This window comes from Argiope bruennichi, chromosome 2 (genome assembly GCF_947563725.1).
Source record: "Argiope bruennichi chromosome 2, qqArgBrue1.1, whole genome shotgun sequence".
NCBI classification, from domain to species: domain Eukaryota; kingdom Metazoa; phylum Arthropoda; class Arachnida; order Araneae; family Araneidae; genus Argiope; species Argiope bruennichi.
The window spans coordinates 127,398,572-127,426,453 of NC_079152.1; the positions used below are offsets into that span (position 1 = coordinate 127,398,572).

The following is a 27,882-nucleotide window of genomic DNA, read 5'->3' on the forward strand; positions in this document are numbered from 1 at the left end:
AAAATTCACGCATGCGCATTGTGTTCTGATTGTTGACATAACAACAAACGGATGATTTATATTATTTTTAGGTTAGTTGCATGCTTTTGTAAGTAAATTGTATTTATGTTAGTTATATATGCTTATAGTTTTAAGTACATCGTTTTTTAAGTAGATTTTTTTAACCTGTTTCCAATGATTGAAATTATTTTTAGGTTAGTTGCATGCTTTTGTAATTAAATTGTATTTATGTTAGTTATATACTTTTTTGTATATGCTTATAGTTTTCAGTACATCGTTTTTAAGTAGTTTTTTTAAACCTGTTTTCGACCGATTATTTTAAACGATTTCTTTTATTTTCTTAGTGTTTGATGCATTTAAAATTAAACATTGTTAATGAATCGATTTGTTCATGATGAATCTGAGAAATGTTTGTTGACAAATTCTTGAGATATTACATAAATTAAGAAAGATATTCTTTAGTGCCCATTAAGTTTAAACGCTGAGTGACTCTATTATCAGTAATCATATTATTAAAAAAAATGCTTTGCTTCAGTAAAAAAATATTATTATATTAATTGCAGATTAATCATTTACACTTTAATTTAAAGCATAATTTCTACGAGGAGTAACAGAAAATTAGTGAGATACATATCACGCTATGACTGAAGGCCTTTATAATATTATGAGTGAATCATATGACTATCAAAATTTGAAGTTTTAAAATATTTTACTGAAGAATCTATTAAAGTTGGAATTGCGTAAAATATTTAATGATACGACCGGAGTTTAACCCCTGCTTGGCGAAATTTTTAAAAATCGCCAACAACGGCCTTGCGAAATGTTCAAAAGCAAAGGAGCAAATGTTCAATTGTAGTGCATAATAAAGATTGTCAGCTTTGGCGCGTTATCCCAACTTGGCGAAGAAGGGGGTTAAACTCCGGTTCAACCTATTTAATTATTAAAATTTAAACGAACTTCAAGATTGGCAAACCGGCTGGTCGCCAAAGGCGGCTAGTAATTAATAATTTTTATATATTATATCTTTCGAAATATCTAAAACATAGACTTCAGACAAAAATTTATCTCCTCATTAACCACTTAACTGTTTTGCCCGAGTGCCATACGTGCATCGATTTATCGAATTTTGATAGTTGCAAGCAAAAAAATAAGCCATTCATGATGATTATTATTCAATATTAAAATTACTTCAAATACATAGATAAGTCGAGTATGCAATGGATTTCTATTTGAATCAAAATAAGAAAATATTCCCAAAATAGAAGGTGTCATCTTATTAGATAGTAAAGAAAATGAAACAGTTAAGGGGTTAATGTCTGATTTTATAAAAAAGAATCTCAACAAGATAAACATTATATAACTAAGAAGAAAATTCTTCAAGAATTCTAATCTTTTAAGAACGAAAATATGCATTTTAAATTTGTTACAATATTTTTGAAATGGGCACTTGCGTCATTATACCTTGATAAATTCATTGACCTAAGGTGATGCATCCATTCTTAGCCTAAAGCATTTTCAGGGAAACAACTGAATTTGAATTCATTCTACATTTACTTGAATAATTTTACGCGACGACGATTTTAGATGAAAACTATTGTTGATTCATTAATTTACGGTGGCAACAGAAATTTTGAAAATACATTTATTCAAAATAACATTTCCATTTCAATTTTCGAAAGAGCTAATTTGAATCCATCGGCAACAATTCACTATTATAATTTGGCCAGGCACATAAAGAGTTGAGAAACGAGACAAAATAGATCTAAAAATATTTCACCATCATATCTGAAAATGTCTACTTTGAAACGAATCAATATCAATTATATTAATCTCATTGGAGAATTTTATTATTATTTTCTATATCATTCTGATACCATCCCAAAGCATGCTACCGAATTAGTGACATAACACCTCGAATTCGTGACAGCGTATGCCTTTCATAATTTGTTAATTTTTTGATAATACTTTTTGTCATTGACTAATATTTAGCTGAAAATAATTAAATTTAAATACTTTATCTCTGGAATCATGTTTAAAGTTATTAGTAGTAACTGAAAAGAAATGATTTAGCTACGCTATTTATAATAATATTTAATAGACAATATCGTTAGTTTCTGGGGGGGGGGAGGAAATTGATCGATTAAATGCTACTAATATACAAATAGTATTTAAAATTTAAAATTGCAGGATAACGCAACTATAGCATTAATAATAATTATAAAATATAAGTAAACAATTGATATAAATAGATAAATATAAATTATTAGATAAAATATATAAACATTAGTTAGAATTTTAAAAGGTGAATCTTTGTAAGAATTCAAAAGTTTAATATTAAAAGATAAAATATCTGAAAAAATACTTCATTAAAAATATTTTGCAATTATAAGATACATTGACTTAATCTTTTTCATAACAATTTAACAAGTAAAAAATACTTTTTTTTCTTCCACAATTTCAAAAATATCATTCAAAAAATTTATTTTCCTCAGAAAAAGTTTTGTTAAAGAAATAATTAATGAAATATAGTTTGAATATTAATTAATTAGTTGCTGTATTTGCGAAATCAAATTAATTTGATAGAATTTCATGAAAGTTAACTAAAGTGCCATTTGCTTTATTTTCTTAATTAAAAACTAGCATTAATATTTGTAATCCTTTTAAATTAATTAGTTTTGATCTGAGATATATATATATATATATTATAAAACAAGTTTTAAACTTGACTTTTGTTAACCAGTTTATAAATTCATTACAATATGCATTAGCTTTTAAATTTAATACAAGATATTCGGTTTGTTTGGAACTAAAAACATAACTTTTTTTTTTCAGTTAGAGAAGTATCTGGGACCTTGAATCCAGTTCTAGGTGTCTTCATTGGTGCAATTGTGGTTGTTGTTATTATTGTTGTGATTGTTATAACCATCATCAAAACCCGCCGGTCTAGAAATAGTTATCAAAAAGGTAAAAGAAAGTCAAATTACTTATTTTTTAATTAATTTGTATACTACATTACATTAAGAGATATCCTCTTCCTTTCCATAAAATCAAATTTTCCGATCTTCAGTAAAATCCAGAGTTATTAATTAAACATTTTCTGTAAGAGTAAGATTAAAATTAAGGTGGTTTAACTTTTTGAAAAATAATTGAACACGATTTCAGTAAAATTTTGTCACAACGTCTGTTTTGTGCTTTCGTTTATAAATTTATTTTAATTTTTGCTTTAAAGAGGATTGATCCATGTATTTTCCTTGTTTAATTTATAATTGATTCTAATCTTAGTATATGGTAAGCTTAATAATAATGGTTACCGTTGATTTAGATACATGATTAAATGATAAAAATTGAATAATTTTGTTGCTACAATCAACCTGAAACTTAAAAACATTGAGATGTTTAAATCGTATTAATTATTGTGATTTAGTTAAAATAACTGTTATTTAATTCTTGTGTTATTTTGTCATCTTTCCCTATTGTATTTGAGTTTAATCATTTATTTACTGAAATATATTTTCTACTAACTCTGAAGCACTATAACCAAATAGAAAGAATCGTAATTTACTGAATATAATGTCGATAATAATTAATGTTGATCATGCTTACATGTTAGAGAATCAAATCTAAAATTAATAAATTGAATTATGAAATGAAATGTTTTGCTTCCAAATTATCAGAAGATTTCTCAGGAGAACACTCAATGGATACACCTTTGTAATTCTTAAAAGGACAAGCATTTCACCTTAACAATAAGGTACCGGCGCATTCAGTACCCCAAATTTGTTTATCATTGTCATTTTTCACATCAATTTTGTTATTAAATGCTAAAAGGATGTGTTTTTATATAAATATAAAATAATTCTTAGAGTCGAAAAGGTATTAAATAGTTCTAGAAAATCTCAACATTAAAAAAAAGGAAAATTTTATAAATTCTTATTGAAAACGGTTCAAAAGTGTCAATATCAAATAACTATGGAAAACAATTCGGATTTGCTACAGACGAAACGACTGAGATATAGATATACTAAAAAAGTGTGTTTCTATTTTTCCCAGGTCTTCAGATATTACTTAAGGGCCTTCAAGTATTACTAATTAAAATAATACCCTAGCAGTGAATCAAAAGTGATCTTTCAATCAAAAATAAAGAAGGCATAAAACACTGAACGTTAATAAATAAATAAAATGTACTTTCAACATAAGTATGAATAAAATGTCATATATGAAAAATAAATTAGACATCAAAAAATGGTAAATATTTTTGTGATTAGAAATTATAGTGATCAAAAACATAACTGTTATTGCTTAAGTGTCATAAACACATAACTGAGAAAAGATAATCTAAAATAAAATAGAATAAATTAACGAAAAATAATAATCCAAAAAAGTATTATCTAAATTAATTTAATTTAATTTTAATCAGAATCTTCACAATTATCAGATATTATATATCAGAAACGAAAATCTTATAAAAATTGTATTAATTACAAAACACAGCAGTGATCAGAGAATGCAAGGTGGTTCTTTCTGAGGACAAACACAGCGGCATGAGCGCCGCCCTGAGACTGATACACCCGTGAACTTCCTTCTCGTCTCACCTAATTGAGAATTAAATTCTCAACTAATAAGCGAAATTATGGATTTAGTTCACTTTAATTAAATTATATTAACGTCTCGTTTTAAAGCAACACAAGGGCTATTTTGGGACGGACCACGTAATTTTGAACCACGGTCAGATGACGAAGACGACATCTGAACTGGCAAACTCCTCTCCGAAATTCCACAGCATGCAAGCGGGAGGACGTTTGGTGCCAACGAATTTAACGTGCACCAGGAGCACTTACATGGCGTTTCTTAGGTTGAATCAGGTCTCTAATCTGAAACCCTCCGGTTCCGACATCGATACCTTTCCACCAGGTCACCGCGGCCTCTAACTTAATTATGGAATCAAATGTTTTGCTTCCATATTATCAGAATATTACTCAGGAATTGTGAACAGTGCATTCTTGAATATACATTTTCAATCTTTAGAGGGACAAGCACTTCTCTTATAAATAACCAAAGATATATTTACAATTAATTACTCAAGATACGAAGATATTATAGATATGGTAGTTCTATAATATAGTGATCAGGTGATTCAAGTTGGTTCTTTCTGAGATAAAACGTGGCGGCACAAACGATGCACTGAATGCGCCAAACCAGATCTCCATTAAATAACCAATGCTAATAATAATGATAGATTGATCGACCCGTGCACTTCGTCCTCGACTTAACGAGTTGAGAGGTGATAAAAGTTATGTTAAAAAAGGTCATCTGCTAATTGAGTTAATAGCGACTGCATTTGATATTTTTCCCAACCTGCTGTATTTTTTAAGGCAGCTATTGCCACTTAGGATTTGTGTCATTTTTAAAAAATTCATAAGCAAATATTGGAATATAATAACATGATATAAGAATTTTTTTTTTCTTGTAAGGTGAGGTGAAGTATATATTTTTCGAATATATATAGATTTTACTTATATTTACATAGTTTACTAGCAAGTACTTTTAAGTATTTCCAAATAATTAAGCTTAGAATTAAAGAAAATTACTAAATTTTTAGACCTTGTAAAATAAGTTTTTTAAAATTTATTTATTTATTTATTTTTACAGATACATCAATTACAGATGGAAAATTCGAGTGAGTATTTGTTTTTCCTTCAATAAATTTAATTTTGAATTTAAATAGTTTGAAGTGCACTATTTTAGCGCGCTTAATAGCGAAGTTTAAAAAAAATTATTTTCTACTTTTTAATTCTTTAAATCTATGGTTTCATAAATTGAACATTACTTATTCAAGTGAAGGGAAATCAAAATGTAATTTAAATAAATAATGACTTGCTGTTAATTAACATCTGAAAATATCAAATGATTTTTTTTTTTAAATAAGAGTACTAAAAATGCAGAACTCTAATTATCTTGTGCAACAGAAAGAGATCGAAAATTAGATTCAATTTCTTACTTTTTGGAAACAAGAAATAAATGAAATTAAATAAAACATGTTTAGAAACTAATTCCATTAACAAATTCTTATAATTTTTAGCAGTAAAGCATTTTAAGAATTCTGATATAATTAGCATTTTGACTTGAAAAGTATGTAATGTTTCTATTCGAAATTTTTAGAATACTATATGAGCTATGATACAATATGTTTCTGTTCAAATTTGCCCAATAGAGATTATTTTAAGAGCATTAAAGTCCGTTCGAGTAATACACAAAACAGTGAAATACTTGCAATGCTATAACCAAGGAAATTACGTCTAAGGAGAATATCCTGCTGCAAGCGGCAGGATATCCAAATACTGGTTCAAAAAATGTAACGATATATGGGGATCATGTATCATGACTTTTCTAGAACTGGTAGATTAAATAAACAATGAAGAAATAATTCAAATAACAGAGGTGCAGCCCTCGATTTTACTGAGAGACTCTATGACCACTTTAAAATAGCTCTCAGAAATAGGGAAAAAATACTGTATATAGTTCATTTCAAAAATGACAGCGAAAGTATCTCGATAATTGGATTCCATATTCATTGACAGACAAAGTAGTTAATTTTTTCCAGAAAAAGAAGAGTAGCTCTCCATTTCCAGCAAAATTAGAAAAGTACGAAAGGAGAAACTTTTCTCCTTTTTTCCTGCTAGGAACATTCTCTTCAACAATCCAACTGTCGTTTGCACGGGAAGAGGTCAAAAACGGTCGTCAGCTGAAAAATGACTTACATAAAGGTTTTATTATCTGTTTTGCGATATCATTGTGGAATTACTTTCTATGACCTTCTTCTCAGCGGTTGGATAATCAATCTTATATTTACTGTGACTATGGCCGACCAGAAAATTCCACTCTCTATGAACTTCAATCAAATCTTTATCTTCAAGTTAGCATAGGCTGTGCAATAAGAAAGAAACAAAGACAAAGATTAAGAATTGGATTGGGAACTGCTAAATCATTTTCCGTTCTTTCTCAAATTTCCATCGATTCTCATTTACTCAACAATGTTTTTGAATTAGTTTTTTTTAAATTGAAATAGAAATGATTAATGCTATAAATAAAGAGAAAGATTGTTTTTCTGTGAAAAAAAATGTCTTGCTTGATTTTATTTCTGTGTTCACTCTTTTAGCAATAAAATTATTTTAAGTACTTTGATTTTCACATTTTATTAATCTAAATTCTTATATTAGTCAACAAATAAGAATGTAATAATTTTAGAAAAAATTTAAACTAAATTTATAAACTAATTCTATCTACAGAGGGTAAAGCTCCTCTTATTTGTACCTCTTTATTTATTTCATGTTGATGCAAATATGTAGGTATTTGAGTATACGGAAATTTAAGTGACAAATTATAAAAAGAAAATAATATATGCATTTATTCACATGTATCTACTGAAAATTAAAATAATTCCCCATCAAAATAAAATAATGCAAAAAAAACAACAAAAAACCTTGGTTTTTTTTTTCTTTACATTTTAGCATTTTTTGTGTCTTAAAATTTAGGCATTATAACTAAGACACACTTTATAAAACCACCCTAATTAAAATATATGTGTTTCATATATTTTAATAGATCTCTTTATATAGCAGTAGAACCAACCTCTAATATATCTAAGGCACATAGCGCAGGTTTTGCCATCTACTCCTTCATTCTTTCTTCTAAATTTCTCAATTTTAGTCACAATTAAAGATAACTTTTTTTATCAAATTTCAGATATAATTAAAATCAATTCATTGGAGTTCCGACCGTCAGCAAAAAAAATCTAATTGCTCATACAAGACAGCGTGTTCACGTGAAATTTCTTTATAATGTCAAGAAATCCGAGAGAATTTATAGTTATTTTATACAGAAAAATCGAATTGCTTTCTATTTTCAGAAAATGTGGCCATTTAAGTTACACTGCCTCAAAAATAAAATTTATATTTGCGGATTATATTATTTGAGTAGGACGGACCGTTGGTGCAATACACGGAAGGAGAAAGAGTGTATATGTTATCTTATAATATAAACTTTCAGCAATTCCATTTTCAATTTCCATCAAGTTTGAAGAATCAGAAAAACTGCAGCACATAACTAGTATCGTGTAGTACCTGCAAGAGCGCGCAAGTGTAACAAAACGGCATGAATTCGGTCTAAAGTCTGAAAGTATATTGAAAGGAATTCACATCATGAATACCGCAAGGTAGTCCAGAAGTCTATAGGAGCACGATGTAGCGTGCCGTTGATGCACGATGCTCAACAGTTGGATAATTTTGATTAATAGTTAATTAAATGTAAGGTACACTTTGTGTATCGGTGAAAGAATTGTAATCGCTTAGCTTATATTAACTTGTGAAAACGAATGTTGGCAACAGATGTTTGGTTGTCGATGTTCGCCACGGTTGTAACCTACGCAGATGCTTTACCACAATAATAGATTTTTATTTTTCTAATTAAGAACTCTTTCTTAACATTTAAATTTCAAGAGGCTAATTATAAATCAGCCTTATATGGCGCAGCCGGAATCTAATGGACTTGCAAAAGGAATTTCAAATAATATTTTATAAAAAAAACATCGCACTCGTTAAGCCTTCTTTGGAACTTTCAGAATCCTCGCCAAGGAATGATAATCTCGCCAAGATTGTTTCTGCCTGAACGTATTCCAAAAATCGCCCACGCATAGTAAGTGAAGTTTATGAGATACTTTATATACTTACGTTTTACTTGTGATAAAACCTTGTACAAATCAGTGCGAGTATTCTAACGAATGTTGAATATTCATTTCGCATTACCTTCAAAAATATTATTCTGTTTGCAAAATTTATTGCTCGCTTTTTAAACAAGAACGTCGCCAAGCAATCTTCGCTTTTTAAACAAGAACGTCGCCAAGCAATATTCGCTTTATAAACAAGAACATCGCCAAGCAATCTTCGCTTTTTAAACAAGAACGTCGCCAAGCAATCTTCGCTTTTTAAACAAGAACGTCGCCAAGCAATATTCGCTTTATAAACAAGAACATCGCCAAGCAATCTTCGCTTTTTAAACAAGAACGTCGCCAAGCAATCTTCGCTAATTAATTTCGTTCGTCAAGAACAGTGAACAGAAATTTAAAAAAAAAATGTCAACAAAAGATGATATCATTTTTAATTCTTTAGACTCGCAACCGCTACAAACTTTAACGATAGTTCAACTGAAAAAAGAATTACGTTTCAGAAATCTTTCGCTAACTGGAAATAAGAATGAACTAATTTTGCGTATTATAGAGGATAATAATAAAAGAAATAGTGAAGGAACTTTGGAAGAATTAAATGTTCTTCGAGTGCAGTATCTTAATAACGATGAGGAGACAATTTCTAATAATGCACATTTATTGATAGAGATTGAATCTCTGCGAAAACAAGTAGAACTTTTAAGTAATTCTTCTACACAATCGCCACTTCCTATGCCTCTGCCCTCTCAAATAGATCCGAATGTCGCAGCTATTCTTCCTACATTAATGGAAACGCAAAAACAATTTTTAGAAAGACAAGTAAATCCAAATGTGATTCAAATCACATCTACAAATGACACTGCAAATTCAATCCAAATATTTAAAGGTGATATAATTGAAAATGCACTTGAATGGTTAAAGGAAGTTGAAAGAATTTCAACTTTAGCTAACTGGTCCGACGAATTAAAATTAACTAATGCTATTTCTCGCCTCTCAGGATCTGCAAAAAATTGGCAATTAACAACAGGAAAAAATTTTAATGATTGGATTACTTGGAAAAATGCTCTCGCCTCAAGATTTAAAAGGCGTATTACAATGCAAGAATTTTTGGCTCACCAAAGTGAACGAAAGTTGAGGCATAATGAAAGTTTAGTAGATTATATTTATTCAAAAGACGCTCTTTTGGAAAAAGCTCCCTTCACCATTCCCCAACCTGACCGTATTTCTATGATCATAGGTGATATTACCGAAGAAAAATGGCAAATTGCATTAGCTACTCAAAATACGAATACTGTTGAAGAATTAATTGACAGGGCAACTGCACTTGATGCTATTCGCAGTGCAAAACAAGAGCATAAGAAACATTCTCCGAAATCTCAAATTCGATCTTCTTATACACATGATGAACAACGTCGTAAATACAATCCGGTAACTGACGATGTTCGTGATATTACTTGTTGGAGATGTGGAAACACAGGCCATGCATCTTTTATGTGCAGTTTACCACCTCCTCCACGTGGTTCAACCATAGCTCAACCAAGAAACACGTCACAACAAAATCAATATACCAACAGTCAAACTAATGCCCAAATCCCATCTTCTAGAAGTTCAACTAGTTCTGATAATAACACAGTAGTCAAAACTATAAGTTTGAACTCTTCAAATTCCCGCCGCAACAACAACAATCGCTACTCGACATCTGGGAGATCTACAACCGCAAATAGTGCAAATAATAATTCCATAAATTGTATTAGAACTGAAACTAACAGACGTGCCTTAATACCTGTTATTATCAACAATGATACAGAAATTCAAGCCCTCTGTGATCCATGTGCAGATATCACAGTCATTCAACAATCTTGTGTTCCAAATGATATTGTTATTAACCCGTGGACTGATGGACAGTTCCAAGTTGTTGACCATGAAATAAAGCCAATAGGTTGGATTTCTTTAAACATAATTGTTGGTAATTTGGAACATATGATGCCTAAAATTGGAGTGTGCACCCAGCTTCCATTAAACTTATTTTAGGATTCGATTGGCAACAACAAGTTCAAGCTAGATGCACTTACGACCCTAATGGCTCATTATGTATTTCTACTCCAACTTCATTTCATTTGTACGATTGTATTCATGCTTCGAAACCCAGCATCAACTGTGTCTCTCTTCATCCACCCTCACTACCATCATTAGATGATGTTACTTTGCCAGAAGCAACACCCAATATAATTTCATCCGAAACAAACCTTATCCCTAAATCCGCAGGACTCTCTACAACTCTACAAGCTCAACTTGATGCAGTAATTGGAAAATTTACTGATGTTTTTCATTCGAATGATGATAACATTGGAATGTCCATATGTGGAATTCAAAATCGAATTGCAACATGAAAAGCCTATTAGATGTAGACCTTATAGACTTTCAGAGCCTGATCGCCAATTTCTAAAAACGCAAATTGAAAAAGGGTTAAAACAAGGAATTTGCCGTCATTACAACTCACCGTACGCAGCACCAGCTTTCATTGTGGAGCAACCCTTTCATGAAAGTACTCCTAGGCGAGTTGTGGTAGATTTCTCTCGCACTATTAATCCTATCACAAATATTGATCCGCATCCAATCGACCAAATGGAAGACGTTATTCTACGCATGGCAGGCAAGAACTACAATTCTAAAATGGATGTAAAATCTGCATTTCACTGCATTCCCATAAGAGATATTGACAGCTACAAAACTGGATTTGTCACTCCTGACGGACATGATGAATTTCTTCGAATGCCTTTTGGTGTCACAAATGGCCCATCTACAATGACAAGAGCGATTAAATTAGCCTACAATCATCTGGCACCCCACAATGTCAACACATACATTGATGATATATCAACTTCTCATGATGACTTCAATTATCATCTCAAAGTGATATATAAAATCTTTGAAGCAACTCAAAAAGCTGGCTTCAAGCTGACACGAGAAAAAACGCAATTTGCAGTATCAGGAATTACTCTTTTTGGTCGAATTATTTCTCAAGATGGTGTTCGTCCTGATCCGGAACGCATAGCAGCAATTGAACGTTATCTAACTCTCAAATCAATTCATGAAGTCCGTAGTTTCCTTGGATTTGCTAATCAGTTTCGAAAGTATATTCGTAACTATGCTGTTATTGCTAAACTTTTAACAAGCGTTTTAAAAGGTTTAGAAAAGAAGACCAACAATGCTCCCATAGTTTTAACAGATGACCAACAGCGTACATTTGAATCTTTAAAAACTGCAATTACTACTGCTCCAATTCTTGCGTATTTCCAACAAGGATTACCAACCTTTGTAGAAACTGATGCATCTTATTCTGGACTAGGAGCAGTTTTATCTCAAGAACAGAATGGAAAGCGTCGTGTCATTGAATATGCTTCACGTACCTTAAAAGATGCTGAAACACGCTACCACAGTAACGAACTGGAATGTACTGCTGTACATTGGGCCCTAACTGAAAAATTTCGACTCTATCTCCTAGGTCACAGGTTTCAACTCATCACAGACAACTATACAACCGCTTATGTAGTTGCAAAATCTGCAATTAATCGAAAATTTGTACGATATTTAGTGGATTTGGCTCAATTTGATTTCACAACTGAGCACCGACCCGGAAAGCAAAATGTCATCGCTGATCACCTTTCACGTTTCCCAACACCACCTGTTTGTTTAACAGTTACTGCAAGTTATGAATCAGACATTTGTGTGAAATAGAAAAGAGATGACTTTTGTCAGTATATTTTTCGCTTACTCAGAGAAAAAAATCCAAACAAAAGGACAATGTCAATCATATGCAATTACAATATCGATAACAACACTCTTGTGCGAGTTAATAATTCGAAATCTGTAGTAGTGATTCCTAAGGCAATGAGAGAGAAAACTCTGATCGCTTGTCACGATGATGTTGGACATAAGGACGCAAAAAAAACTCTTCACAATTTGCAATTACGTTATTGGTGGCCAAATATGCGCAAGGACTGTAAAGCATATGTTCGAAGCTGTCATAAATGCCAAATTGTCAACCGACGTACTGCTAATGCCTATGGTCTTTTGCAGCAATTGCCGATTCCATCTACACCTTGGGAAATTGTATCTGCTGACCATATAATCTGTTTGCCAGAAACAAGAAATGGAAATACAAATATGCTTGTCCAAATTGACCACGCCACACGCTATGTAATTGCAACACCTTCTTCATCTCTCTCCGCTCATACAGTGACTGATGCTCTGTATCATAATATAATACTTAGATATGGACCACCAAATATGTTTTTATCAGATGGAGGAACAGCATTTACCGCACGTCACACTCAGCGGTTTCTTCAAAAATATGGAATCACACAATCAACGACACCACCTTATTCACCACAAGCTAATAGTATCGTTGAACGAGCCAACGGCATCATTGTGTCCTCTTTGAAAAAAATGATTGACAGAAACCCGAATAAATGGGACGAATTACTTCCAAATGCCTTACTCGCAATTAACACCACAAAACAAAATTCTACTAAGAAATCACCATTTTATTTACTTCATGGATATGAGCCACGCCTTCCACGTGAACTTCACATTGGTAGCTTCATAGATGACACGCCACGTGAAGACCAACTAGACCTTTTAACTTTGGCCAGGGCCGAAGCAGCAAATAATGTATATGAAACACATTTGGAGAACAAGAAACGATTTGATCTCCATCGCAGATCCCATTCCTTCAAGGCAGGAAATATCGTATTGTACGACTGGCCGAAAAAAGGAGATCACAAACTTTCTCCTATTTTCAAAGGACCATTTGTGATTATACGTCCAGTCGGGGCCGTGTGCTACGAGATCAAGTCTACAACACAGCAGAACAAATTTATCAAGGTTGTCCACGTACATCTTCGTCCTTACTTTAAACGAAATTCACCAAACATCGAGGAAAACAGCACAGACGAAGAGAATGATAGCCACTGAGCCATCATTAAAAAGATATTAACTGTTCTGTGTTCCCCAGAGACTTGAACTATGATTTCATCAAAAACTTTGTTTCTTTTATTTTTACGCTTCAATTTAAAATTTCTTCTGTCTGTCTAAATTTTATATTGAGCGGGGCCGAATGTAAGGTACACTTTGTGTATCGATGAAAGAATTGTAATCGCTTAGCTTATATTAACTTGTGAAAACGAATGTTGGCAACAGATGTTTGGTTGTCGATGTTCGCCACGGTTGTAACCTACGCAGATGCTTTACCACAATAATAGATTTTTATTTTTCTAATTAAGAACTCTTTCTTAACATTTAAATTTCAAGAGGCTAATTATAAATCAGCCTTATATAAAGCAATAACCAATTATTCTTACCTAACTGCAATTTTCATTATTTATGTTTGTAAGAAATTATTTTTTCTACTGTCTCAACAGCTTTATTAAAAGAAGTATAATAGCAATAATGCAAAGTTCAGTTAAAGGTAGCTGATTTGAACAACAATAAATCCTCTGAGCTTTGACAGAACATTTTAACGAATTGTTGCTCTGTTACCAAAGATACATTGATCTTGAAACGGGGAAATGTGGCAAGGTTATGTTTAGGAGATAAATTGATACATTGTTCATTTTCCATTATTCTTGATCAGTGCCATTGTTGCAACTTTATTGTTTACAAGTGAAATAACTTTATGATTGCCAGCAGACAGCTGAATACAGGAAACACCCTTAATGTGCTCGTTGAGGCTGAGGGAATATAAATGGTTTGAACCTTTCAGAAAATGTATTTGTAAACCCTTTCAGAATTATTGTATGTGTTGAGGGCGGAATTTAATTCATTTTTGTTCCATTCAAGAAATGAACAAAATGATTAAAAAAATCGATTTTTATTCATGTTTCACTTTTGAAAACCTAAAGAATTAAAACCTTTCTTGATTAAATAAAATAAAATTAACTTCAGTAATTCAGATTTTATCGAAAAGAAAAATAGTGTGTAATTGAAATGACATGTAAAATATATTGTCGAATCACACATTCTCAGAAACTTAAATTATGACCCAGACGCGCAAAATTTTTTCTTCATTTTACTATAAAAAGGGTGTATTCATTTTAAAATTATTTAGACACTTATTTCGATTTTTAAAATTGCAAATTTGAGTACCCATAAAATATCGTTGGTGTAAAATATGATAAAAGAACTTCAGATTGTAAAGAAATATATCGATATTTAATTGCAAATTTATCAGTTGTCAACTTCTTTCTAGTTGTATCTGTAATTATGGCTTTCAAACAAAGCGATTATCCAATTATTATAAATTTTATATATCATTCCAACAATACTTTATATTATAGTATATATACTCGATATACTGTAAATTTATAGCATATGAATTCGTAAAATCAGCGGAAATGGTTTGCCCTACACTCTTTTGCATACTCTATAATAAACTTGTTATATAAAAGAAAACTTTTCATGACATATGAATAGAATAGTTACAAAATATTAACTTTTGGAGTAAATTGAGCATTTTCACAAAACTTATCGTGTCATTCTAATCGAGTTATTTGGTGATTAAAACTTGTCATGCGGTTAATAGCATTCCAAAATCAAATTCATTATTTAAATGCGTTTTTCCCAATCGATTCAAACAAAAATTTGTTAAAAACACTTGTAGTCACAAACTCCAATGCCAAATTTAATATATTTTATTTATTGCTTTTTTGGGTTATCGCATTTGTATGTTTCTGAAAGTGCAGAACGACAAACGGTCAACTCTTCATTGGATTTGGCTCGAAATATGAAGATGTATACACCGTAGATATTAATTGTGTGATGTATGCACCGAATTTATCTATGAAGCTCTCTTCGTTTTTTAGTTATCATATTAACGTATATTCGATCAGCCAGACAGAAATACGTCTTCTGAAGGATTTTGCCCAAAATATGATAGAAATCTAAAAATTTGGTATAAAAACCGTATACTAAATTTCATCTGTCTAGCTCAATGTGTATTTACATTATCTTTTCCCCAGACAGACAGGCGGGCATTTTCCAAAAAGGTTTTTCTAACTGAGAGAGATCTAAAACGCTGTTATTCACCAAAAGTTTGAGCTCGAATTTTTTGGTGATTACTATACTTTCTCTATACTACTTAGACTAGAAACTAAAGAGAAAAAAAAATGTATTTCTGTATATAAAATTTGTGAGATATGCTCTCCACGATTGATACGATAGAATTCTATGTTTAAAAGTATCTTAGATTTTACTACTTAACTATGCAAAATAACATTGAAGAAAACAATCAGTTGTATTTATGAATGTATAATGAAAGAATATTAAGATCCATACGTGAAGTAATAATTGAAGATGAAGAACATTTTAAATATTTTTTCAAAAGAAGATTTTATTATGCTTTCATAAAAATTGTTACCATTAATATTTTGTAATTAAATAATTCACTATTAATAATTGTTACCATTATTACCAGGAACCATTAATACTTAAAAATATGAATCATTCATATTTATTTGAAAATAATTCATTATAAAGGATAATTCTTCGATAATACAATTTATTCCCAAATTTCTCAATATTTTCCTTTAAGTGCGATTCCATATTTAACCATTTTTCAGATAAAATGTAAAATATGACTGTATTCAAAACCACTAAGAACGAATACTATTGATACAACATTCATATCTCATTATTTTGCCCTAAAAGCAATAATTTGCTTCATTCCGTGAATGGAAATTTAATGAAAGCTCAATGTTAAGCATTAAATTTCCATTCGAAATGAGCAATTCATAAAAGAATTAAATCACTTAGCGGCACTCAAAAATCACGAAAATTGAAAGGAAATTTAGAGCTCAAATTTTAAGGAAGAACTCTTTTGACACGTCCTCACCCTTTTAGATGTCCATCCGATATTCTTATTCTATTTTTATTCTAATAAATTCAATTTCAGATGCGAAATGGAGAAGAAAGAATTGGAAGAAAGCCAAGATGCTAGTGGAAAAGGTCCCGACATCATCCCCTTGCCTAAAGACCCAGAAGGTGGGTAAAATTCTATTCAAGTTGCATATCCCCAACTTTATACAAAATAAAATTCTCCATTTTTAAATTTTTTTTTGTTATCTACAGAAAGGGTATTTTCCGTCAATGCATCAATCTAAATCTTGCGAAAGTTTCTTTAAAAATGAAAATATATCTCTTTTTGCATGTCACAACAAATAAGTGTCTCAAAGATTCTCAGATAAAATGAATTCATTCCATACAAACCGTAAGCTTCCTGTTTTTGATGTCCTCTATAATATTGGTTTCCAGCGTAAACATTCGGGGATGTGGACTTCGATGTTCCAATATTTCAATTTCGGTTCTAGGATTGATTTTCTTACTGTTTCTGTCTGTTTGTTTTATGCAAGAATACAAACAAAATTTTTCGGCAGCGTAGGAACATTCTCAAAAAATATAAAATAAACAAATATATATATATATTTTAAATTACTTCTGTTATATATTCGATAAGCATTGAAAATCATACATTATATAAAGACGATCGAATCAATTGCCATTTTCTACTTAAAATATAAAACGATTATTGATTGCTATCGCACTTACGAAAATAAGTTTGGAAATTGTACAGTTTTTTTTTTTTTTTTTTGAAATGTTAAATATTTAGAGTCTCCTCATAAAATAATGTAAGATAACAAAATGTGTACCCGATACTTTAGATGAACTCCTTATTTATATCTTCATGAAAAATAGTCTTTCAAGTTAATAAATCATTTCAATATATACTTAAGACTTCAAAGATGTGAATGCCATATAAAATTCTAGTAAACAATAGTTCCTTACAAATAGCAACTTTTGTTTAAAAATATAAAAATCTATCCAGAAACTCTAAATACAGTGGATTTTTTTTCGGTTCATTTCATTCAAAAGAAAATATATCTGTAAACGGTTAAATATAGCATAAGTGCTTTAAAGTGAATCAATAATCGAGTAATGCTATATATCCGATTGATTGAATTGAACATAGATTATTTTACGAAATATTAATAGGAAATATAAATAATAAATGATAATAATAATGCATTACAATGAAATGATTTCTTTTAAAATCAATTTCTCCATTATTGGTGTATTTTAAGGCAAAAATTTCTACTGAGACCAGAAAATAGCTGAAGAAATTTTAAGTCCAAATTTCATTAATCAAGACGTAATCATTTCCGTTATATTTCCACTGGCAATATAACAGAAATTAATTTGTTTTAATTCAAATAATGTGTAAATGTATCTTAATTCAAGTACAAGAGAGATTTTATTTGTTACTTTTAAAACTGAAATTTTCCTTCCCATATTTTCAAGTATAGGAAGTACATAAATAGATGATAAGGCCCACAAAATTGTCACTCAAACTTTTGATCAATCTTTTAGATACGAAAGAATAATTTTTGATTATTTCTGATTGTTTATTAGTCTGAATTTTCCCACTCTAAATTGATTTCAGAATGAGATAGGCAAATAAAGTCTTTTGAGTGGACCATATAAAACAATTAAGTTTTCAATTACGGTTTTGGTGAAATCTGTCTGTGTTTGTCTTTCCATCCACTTACATAACTTATGAATTCCAGGGAATAGATAGATATAGAATAACTATAGAATATATATAGGATAATTGAAGATAGTTGATACAGAATTCTTCACTATAGTTTATCTGTATCATTTTACAGATCAAATCTAACCCTAATAATTTTTGATTATTTCTGATTGTTTATTAGTCTGACTTTTCCCACTCTAACTTGATTTCAGAATGAGATAGGCAAATAAAGTTTTTTGAGTGGACCATATAAAACAATTAAGTTTTCAATTACGGTTTTGGTGAAATCTGTCTGTGTTTGTCTTTCCATCCACTTACATAACTTATGAATTCCAGGGAATAGATAGATATAGAATAACTATCGAATATATATAGGATAATTGAAGATAGTTGATACAGAATTCTTCACTATAGTTTATCTGTATCATTTTACAGATGAAATCGAACCCTAATAATTTTTGATTATTTCTGATTGTTTATTAGTCTGAATTTTCCCACTCTAACTAGATTTCAGAATGAGATAGGCAAATAAAGTCTTTTGAGTGGACCATATAAAACAATTAAGTTTTCAGTTACGGTTTTAGTGAAATCTGTCTGTGTTTGTCTTTCCATCCACTTACATAACTTATGAATTCCAGGGAATAGATAGATATAGAATAACTATCGAATATATATAGGATAATTGAAGATAGTTGATACAGAATTCTTCACTATAGTTTATCTGTATCATTTTACAGATCAAATCTAACCCTAATAATTTTTGATTATTTCTGATTGTTTATTAGTCTGAATTTTCCCACTCTAACTTGATTTCAGAATGAGATAGGCAAATAAAGTCTTTTGACTGGACCATATAAAACAATTAAGTTTTCAATTACGGTTTTGGTGAAATCTGTCTGTGTTTGTCTTTCCATCCACTTACATAACTTATGAATTCCAGGGAATAGATAGATATAGAATAACTATAGAATATATATAGGATAATTGAAGATAGTTGATACAGAATTCTTCACTATAGTTTATCTGTATCATTTTACAGATCAAATCGAACCCTAATAATTTTTGATTATTTCTGATTGTTTATTAGTCTGAATTTTCCCACTCTAACTAGATTTCAGAATGAGATAGGCAAATAAAGTCTTTTGAGTGGACCATATAAAACAATTAAGTTTTCAGTTACGGTTTTAGTGAAATCTGTCTGTGTTTGTCTTTCCATCCACTTACATAACTTATGAATTCCAGGGAATAGATAGATATAGAATAACTATAGAATATATATAGGATAATTGAAGAGAATTGATACAGAATTCTTCAGTATAGTTTATCTGTATCATTTTACAGATCAAATCTAACCCTGGTTTTTTTTCACATACATTATATTATGCATGAAGGTTCAAAATAAGAAATGATTATTAAAATGTATTTTGAAAAATTTTGCAAAATTAACACTTGAATAATTGGATCAATTTCAAGATTGAAATGTTGAGTAATTCTAATTACTCCAAAATATGGTTCAACATTCCTGAATGCACTCAAGCATTTTTGACAATGAATGATATAATCGTGTCAATTTCGTTTTAGATATGTTACAGTTTTCAGAATTATAATTACATCTTACAATAAATTCTTTTCATTTTTTTATTTATAACAAAACTTAATTTACAAAATATAATATTTTTAATTTGCATAAAATCTTAATTAGAAAATATTTTTATATTCTACATTTTACAGTTTTCCACCTTGAAGGGTTTCTTGAAGATGTTCATCGCACCGACTGTCTGCAGAAACAAGATTCTCCTCCAACTGAATATATTCGACTAAAATACATGCACACAGTTTTATAGCGAACCGCAAGCGCAAAAGTAAGTCAACATAATTAAAGCCATACATTATTATAATTACAGTAAGTCGTAGTTTAAAACTTTTATTTTATTTACAGTTGTTATATTTTTCTTATTTCCAATTGGAGGCGTCGTAATTATTTACAAAAGTACAATTATTATGAAATGTTCTGAATAATGCTTTTGATTATTTCATTAATCGTTAAATTAATTAATAATATTCTAATTTTACTGTTTTGATGGACTATAATATCTTCCTTTTTTTACCAAGCAATAATAAAACATTTCTATATTTTCAAAATTTAATAGCAATTCAATTTCGAATTTCCTCTGAAATGAGTGAAACATTGATTTAGTAGTGTTTCGATGACAATTGTTTAATATTCCACTAATATATTCCGATGTGCCGCAAGTGCAATAAAAGAACAAAGCGAAATGTATCTTTGAAACTATCCAAAATTTCGAATAGTGTCTTTATGGCAACAGGAACAATCTTGAAAACTCTTATTTAAGAGTTCGTAAAATCAAACTCTTTAAAAATTATTTTTCCTAATTTTTAGAATATATATGTATGGTGTTTATAAGAAACCAAAATTATATCATATAACGTTATAGACTAATTGGAGTTTCATAATAAAGTAAAAGTGCTTTAAATGTGCTTTTAAAACAGGTAAAAAGTAGTTTTTAAACAAGGTGCTGACATTGTCATCGGTATTGTACTTGGCTAACTTCCTTCGATTGTTCATTCACAGTTTGGAATATTTAAATATTTACTGAAATAATATAAATAAATAACTTTTAATCTATAAAATAATCTCGAATACTCGATCATTCATACAAAAACGATGGATAAAGAGGATGTTAAAATTTTGCAAAACTCAACCAATACAAGTCATAAATAATCAAGGGTGATATAGTTTTTTTTTTCAAATTTCTGTAAGAAAAGGACAGGAAAATAATCAAAAGAATTTCAAGATTCGTAATAAATAGTTAGAACTTTCTTGGCCTAAAGACGAATTGACGTTTTAAATATCGACATGTTAAAGTACATAAAGCCATTTAAATAAAATTGTACAGTTCATTTTTTTTGTCATGAAATGAGAGTTCAACTCCGCTATAAAATTAAATAATAGTTTTTATTCAAGTTAAATAACAAGAAGCAAATTTTACAGAAAACTGAACAGTATAGCCAAAAATAAGGTTAAATTATTTGTCGAAGGCTAAATTCTCATATCAAAACCGGAAATGATTACTAGGCTATAATAAAATAAAATAAGTTTTAAGGAATAGTAAAGATTCAAATCGGAAATTCTTTGACAAAACCGTTCAAATCGCATATGCTTTACTGAATCCAAAAGCTATACTTTGAATGTTGAATATATATACTTCAGAATATGCCCTATATTTAGGCATTTAGAAGCCGAGCCATCGGAACACATTCTGTACATTTTCGAAGTATTTACTTGGGTCATCAGAAATCTTTCAGTCGATTTCTAAAGCATAATGCCGATTCCATTCCGCGAAAGTAATCCAAGCATTTTTTTCTCTCCCTTCAGTAAATGGAGTTGGAAAGCTGAATACAGTTATCAGCTTTACGATGGATCAAACTTCTCGCCAAGAACGAAAAATGAAATCGGAATAAATAAGTGAAAAAATAACATTTTTCCACCTATTTTTTCGGTTGTTCGAGTACTAAAGTGATCTTAACGCAAATGGTCTTTTTTTTTTTTTTCCGCTAACATTCTCAATGCTCGATTTTCTTTTTCATTATTGCTATTTGACGCTCTAGTTTTTATAGTCAGATAAGATCCTTTAGTAAATTCTGAAAGAGTCTCTAAGGTGAAGACATCAAAGTTATTGAATAAAAAGAGGAAAAGTATTCTGAAGGCAGACGTGAATTTGCTGGTGACCTAATTTCCAACATAGCTGGCCCTTATATATATTTTTAATGCCCGTGATATCTCAATGTTCCTAAAATAAAATATCCTTATCTTTTGGATATGAATATCTGATTTCTTTACTTAAGATTTTCTAAAATATAATTTTAATGATGTTTTATTATTGCATCATTGCAATTTCCGCTGTGCGATGTTTACATATATTTTGCGAGAAATTGATTTTCGCCTTTGAACCATCGAAGTACAGGTTAATTTAAAACAGCACTTGAGTCAGGCTCTACCTCATTTCCTGAGTCCCATCCTATTATCTTCCAATGTTATATATATTTAACTGCATTTAATTTATTTACGAATGAATGTAATTTTTTAAAGTGTTATGATGGGGGGGGGGTAATTTTTTAAAGAGTGTTTTTATGTTGTTGTTGTTTCTAATGGCGCACTTGTCATAGGCAAGCCTACTAATTTTATAAGTCAGCGATTGATTTTGAAGTCAGTGATATATGAGATTGATACAATTAGATTGTTTTAGGATATAATGATATAGGAGACAAAATAGACAAATGATACAGGTATGGATATTTTTTATTAATGGAAGTGCACAAAATAAGTCTTCTAATAAATTATTTTCCTTGACAAAAAGGTATGAATAATTTTAATCAAAAATGCGTTCCTAATCGAAAATATTGTGAGGTACAGGTTTAGATAACCATTTTATTACCGAGAAACTATATATATATATATATATATATATATATATATATATATATATTCAAGCTTCATTATTTCTGACCTGGGTTTCACTGCATGTTTTAAATATACGATTCACAGCGGTACTAAGTATTTTATTCTCAAATTGTTAGCATTCTGAGCAGGGAATAGTGATGTAATTGTCTTCGGTTATGTCACAAAGTGCGCACAGTCAGTTTTTATTGATTTATTTATAAATTATTTGGGAATTAAATAACTTGCAAGGGTTTTTTTCGCAAGTGCAAAAATTTCCATACCCAATTCTGCTTCCAAGGTTAAATAGCTTTCGCGAGTAGGTAATATATTTATTCACGCATTGTTCGAATTGACTTTTTGAATAAAACAGCTATATTTTTTAAAAAATGTATAAAGGAAATATACATTTATTTCCTTGAAATCTTCTAGGTCTTAAGCAATTTTAGTTCTCACGTTTAAAAGTGCATATCACCGTTAGCCATCTATATATTTTTTCATTATGACCTCAAGAAACCTCCACAGAATTGGTTTAATACATCATCTTCTTTTTTATTTCTGTTTTTGTCCATATTAATGCTAAGTTTTTGAGCATTAATTTAGTTGACTTAAATTGAACAGTGTAGGTTGTTAGTTAGTTATCTTAGTTTTGGTGAGTTATGTAGAAATAAGTGTTTAATACATGACTTTTTCAGAAATTAATCTCAATCCAAAAGAATTAGTATACATTTAATAAAATAATGCTCCTTTAAAGAGCTAAGTCTTACAAAAAGCCCTATTAGAACAAAATGCCAAGTAACATTGTAACGGTATTTTCACGATATTGACCAGTATTTAGAATACCGAACAATATACTGCAGATATTGCACCATACCTTGTGCTAATAGAAATATATATTTTTTCTTTCTGTGTCAACCGTATGCCCGATAGAAAGTTTCATACATTTGTATGTGCTTACTTATTATTGGTTTTTAAAGAATTTTCAGGCATTTCATTTTTTCCATCGAAATTTAATTATTTATTCTATATCATTTTCCTAATTTTAGGTCCTAGAAATGCTTTTACCATTTTTCTTTAACTATATTCGATAAATTTCACAAAAGCGTTTGAAATTATCTGTTTTAGTAATATTTAAGACTTAACGTTGCAAGAACCAGTGGTAGTAAAACTTTGTGATTTAATCAAACTTTCCCTATGAGTGCCATTGATTCCAAATATTTCTGAGGGTAGCGGTGGCCTGGTAGTAAGGTCTCGGCTTTTGAACTGGAGGGTTTCAAGCTCGAAATCCAATTCCACGGAAGAACCATCGTGACAGCGGGTCTAGTGCACCCAAACGTCGTCCCGCTAGTGCCGTGTAGAAGTTTGGAGAGAGTGTAACAGCTCAGGTGTCATCCTCGTCATCAGATAGCTGTTCGAAATTAAAAGGTCTGTCCCAAAATAGCCCTAGTATAGCTTTTAAATGGTACGTTAATACAACTAAACTGAACTTGACTTTTCAACCTTTTTCTATTTCACTAATTCCAAGCAATAAGAACAGAACGCAAAAATCAGAAAATTATATTTAGTGTCAAAGTCACTTCTCTTTACCTCTTACAAAAATTAAGAGTAAAAGACGGTTCCATTCGAAGTTTAGAACCATATGCATGTGCGCGCCACAGAACTTTAAAAAAAAAAGTAGTGGAAAGGGGGGGGGATAGAAGATAATGATGAAAGAGAATGGCAGAAGAAGTTTTTAAATGTTTAATACGTAGTTTACCATTTTTTATTAAATTCCTAGGGAAATAATAGTGCATATTTTATTGTGTATAATTTAATCGAAGTAAAATATTACTTAAAAGTAAAATTTATATCAAATTGCATAAACATTTCAAATAAACCAATTACGCTGCTCTTAAATTTACAAAATTCAGATCCTGCGAATTATGGTAGCATTTTGTTCAAGCCTACGGCTGATTTTTTTTTTTTTTTTCATTTTTTAGAGACAATGTCTTAGGAAACAAACATCTATAGATTTAAAAAAGCAAAAACAGTTATATATCATATGAAATATAATTGTGATAATGATTACAATAAATATTTTATTTAATGGGTGTGTTTGGTAAGTTCTTTCAAGAATTTTATTCATATAGGATATACAATGAAATAAAGCTTTTGAAATATCTCTTGTACATGGGCGGTGAATGAAAATATAACAACAATTATTTGAAGAGATTGGCACCAGGAATTCATATGTCTGTCGGTGACATTTAATTGAAATGAAATAAAAACTGCGAAATCGCTTCTATGTTAGTGACTTGGGCAGTGTTATTTGATTTTGCCAATTATTTTAGATATAGATGAAGGGCAAACAGTTAGATACAGATTCTTAAAATTGAATTTCCTTGGAAGTATAAAATATATATAATTTGGAAGCTTACGCAAAAGAAAAAAAACCTAAGTCATTTTCCCCATAGATTGTTATTGAATTAAAACATAGCAGCAAATAACAATATGAGATCTAAGATCCGTGTAAAATCGCTGCAATACAAAATTTTCATATACCAGATTCTGATAAGGAATATAAAGGATTCCCATTTTTGTAATAAAAAATTCCCCAAAAGGATGAGAAGATTATTTTGTTATATTCTCTATCAGAAGCACCGATCAATTATTATTGTACCTGTATTATTGAACATCTAAATAATAAAATACTACCTTCTCAGCCTTGCGTCCCAAAGATATGCGCATGGGTTAAGCAAATTCTATTCAAACAAAGCATTGTTTGTTTGTTTTTTACTTCGACAGACAATTCTGACTAATTACTTAAGGAGTCCCGATGTTCCTTGCAATCTGATTCACGCAGTATATTTTTATGAAGAGCACCATGTGTGCGATATATACAAGAAAATAACATTCAGCCTCATTGTAACCTAGTCATTAGTAAGCCATAGTTTCATAACTGTGTCATCAAAAATGGAAGAAAACTCATGAAGAAATATTTGCAGCAACATTGAAAACACTTTAAGGTTGTAGTTTCTTTTTTTCGAAATAATGTAAAGCGTTGTCATAAAATAGACTTAAAATATATTTTAATTTTTTTTGTATTTATTTTGATATTAATTAAAATTAATAATCAAAAGGTATACGACCGTTAAATTGATAACCTTGCAAAGAAATTTGTTTGAATTTTAATTGAATTTTAAGATGATGTAAAATACATTTCTGAGATGTAATATTTTTTACAGCCATGAGGGGAAAAAATGTAAATTTTTCATTTTTAATATTATTTTTGATTTCAATTTCATTTTAATTTTTAATTAATCCTAGTTAAAATTTAATTAAAATAGTTACATTTCAACAAACCCTAAGATACATTTTTCCCTCCGAATACGTGCATCGTTGTTAAATTGTCCTCTGTGGCTTTGTTCAAGATTTGGAATCATTAGGTGCAAGGGTCTGTCACACTGAATGCTAATAAATGCATTATCTTTTATTATCCATAAATTTTGTAGAATATTTACCCGATTTTTATCCAGAAATTCATTTATATCTAAAGCAGCTTTATACGTATATATCCAATTTTACAATCTGAAGATTTATTTCAAAGCAAACAGACTCTATTCTTAATTTATGTACATTAAGATGGGGGGGGGGAATATTTTAATAATTCTTTAATTTTTGATTGTGCAGAAAATTTTCCTTTGTTAAAATTATAAAATAAAAATTTGATGGTTCCAGAAAATAATATTAAGGTGTCGGATGGACGACGAAATTCATGAATTTGAATATTTTTTTCTCTCTCAAAACCTTCCTCTAATTTCTTATTGGCACAATAATCGAAATCGAATCTAGATCGAAAAATAATTTTATTGAAAGTGATGAAAATCCTGAAGAATAAAAAAAGTGCATAAAAGATCATATTATTGATGAAAAACCAGAACTTATTCGCAAATTTAGCAGATTCCTTGGCATTAAAAGAATGCATCAATAAACTGGCTCAGACATGCAATAAACTGACTTCTGTTATCGCCGTCTGTGATCGTCAATGCTTCTTTTTAGGACTATATGTAATCAGTAGAAAATTGGTTAGTAAAAATAAAAAAATCAGAACTAATTAGGCCATGTCATAATATCTGGTACAAATTGAGTTTTTACGAGATAACGAACAATTTGTGAATTTTATCACGTTTGGATGTGATGGAACGCCGTAAATAGTGAAATCAATTGTGCCTCTCTTTCGATGCTGGAAGATAAAATACGAATATCACCGCAACGGTCTGTTTATTTCATGGCAAAGGAATCTCTTTAAGTGCCAAATTTAACTACCTCCAAAGCATTTAAAGAGAAATTGAGAGTATTTGAATTTTGTAGCGAGATTCTTCTGGTGTCTTCCTTTCCAAATGAAAATAGACTTCATTTTTTTAGAAAATATAAGTATTCAATGGAAATGTTAATTATTGCAATTTCTAAAAAAAATATTTGATTTATTTTTGAAAAATCTCGGTAAGCAATCGATTACATAGATTGTGTGAACAAATATAATTCTACTGACAATCTACAGATTCTGATAAATGTATTGTGAAACCTTATATGTCTGTATAATTTAAGACAAAGTGGAAATCTTCATGGACTGTCTTCCAACGTGATAATCATCGCTCAAATGCAACAAGATCATTGAAAGGAATTAAGTATTAAAGATTAAGTAAGAAAGATTCGTCTCTCATACAGATACCAAAAAATTGACTTGGCAGTTGGATTGCATACATAATCAAGACATATATTTTTCGAAGAATTCCTTTATTGTCCAAAGGATGGAAAAATATTACAGTTTATGAGGGGAAATATTTTGAATGAATCAACATATGATTTTTATAACAAACAATTATATATATATATATATATATTTAACTTAAACCGAGTGCAGTCATATTTAAGCGTCTAATGTTTCTTATTCAAGTTTTTTAAACATAGATATTTAAGAAATAATATACATCCAGTTACTCAAATAGAAAGAAAAACATAGTTTTGTCAAGTCTATGTGATGAAAGCAAACACATAATATATTATTAAAGGAGTATTTTAACACTAAAGAATGTTTTGATATCATCAGATGCAATAACATCGAAATCCCAATGATAG

The 27,882-nt window shown here is 30.0% G+C and overlaps 1 protein-coding gene across 1 annotated transcript in view; it reads left to right on the top strand.

Moving 5' to 3' along the window:
* Positions 1–27,882, top strand: part of LOC129962329 (nephrin-like) — a 262,750-nt gene that overhangs the window by 220,410 nt on the left and 14,458 nt on the right. The window contains exons 9-12 of the mRNA XM_056076075.1: positions 2,833–2,964; positions 5,650–5,677; positions 16,671–16,759; positions 20,037–20,167. Coding sequence (XP_055932050.1) covers positions 2,833–2,964; positions 5,650–5,677; positions 16,671–16,759; positions 20,037–20,149 — 362 coding nt within the window. The 3' untranslated portion in view covers positions 20,150–20,167. The remainder of the gene's footprint in view (positions 1–2,832; positions 2,965–5,649; positions 5,678–16,670; positions 16,760–20,036; positions 20,168–27,882) is intronic.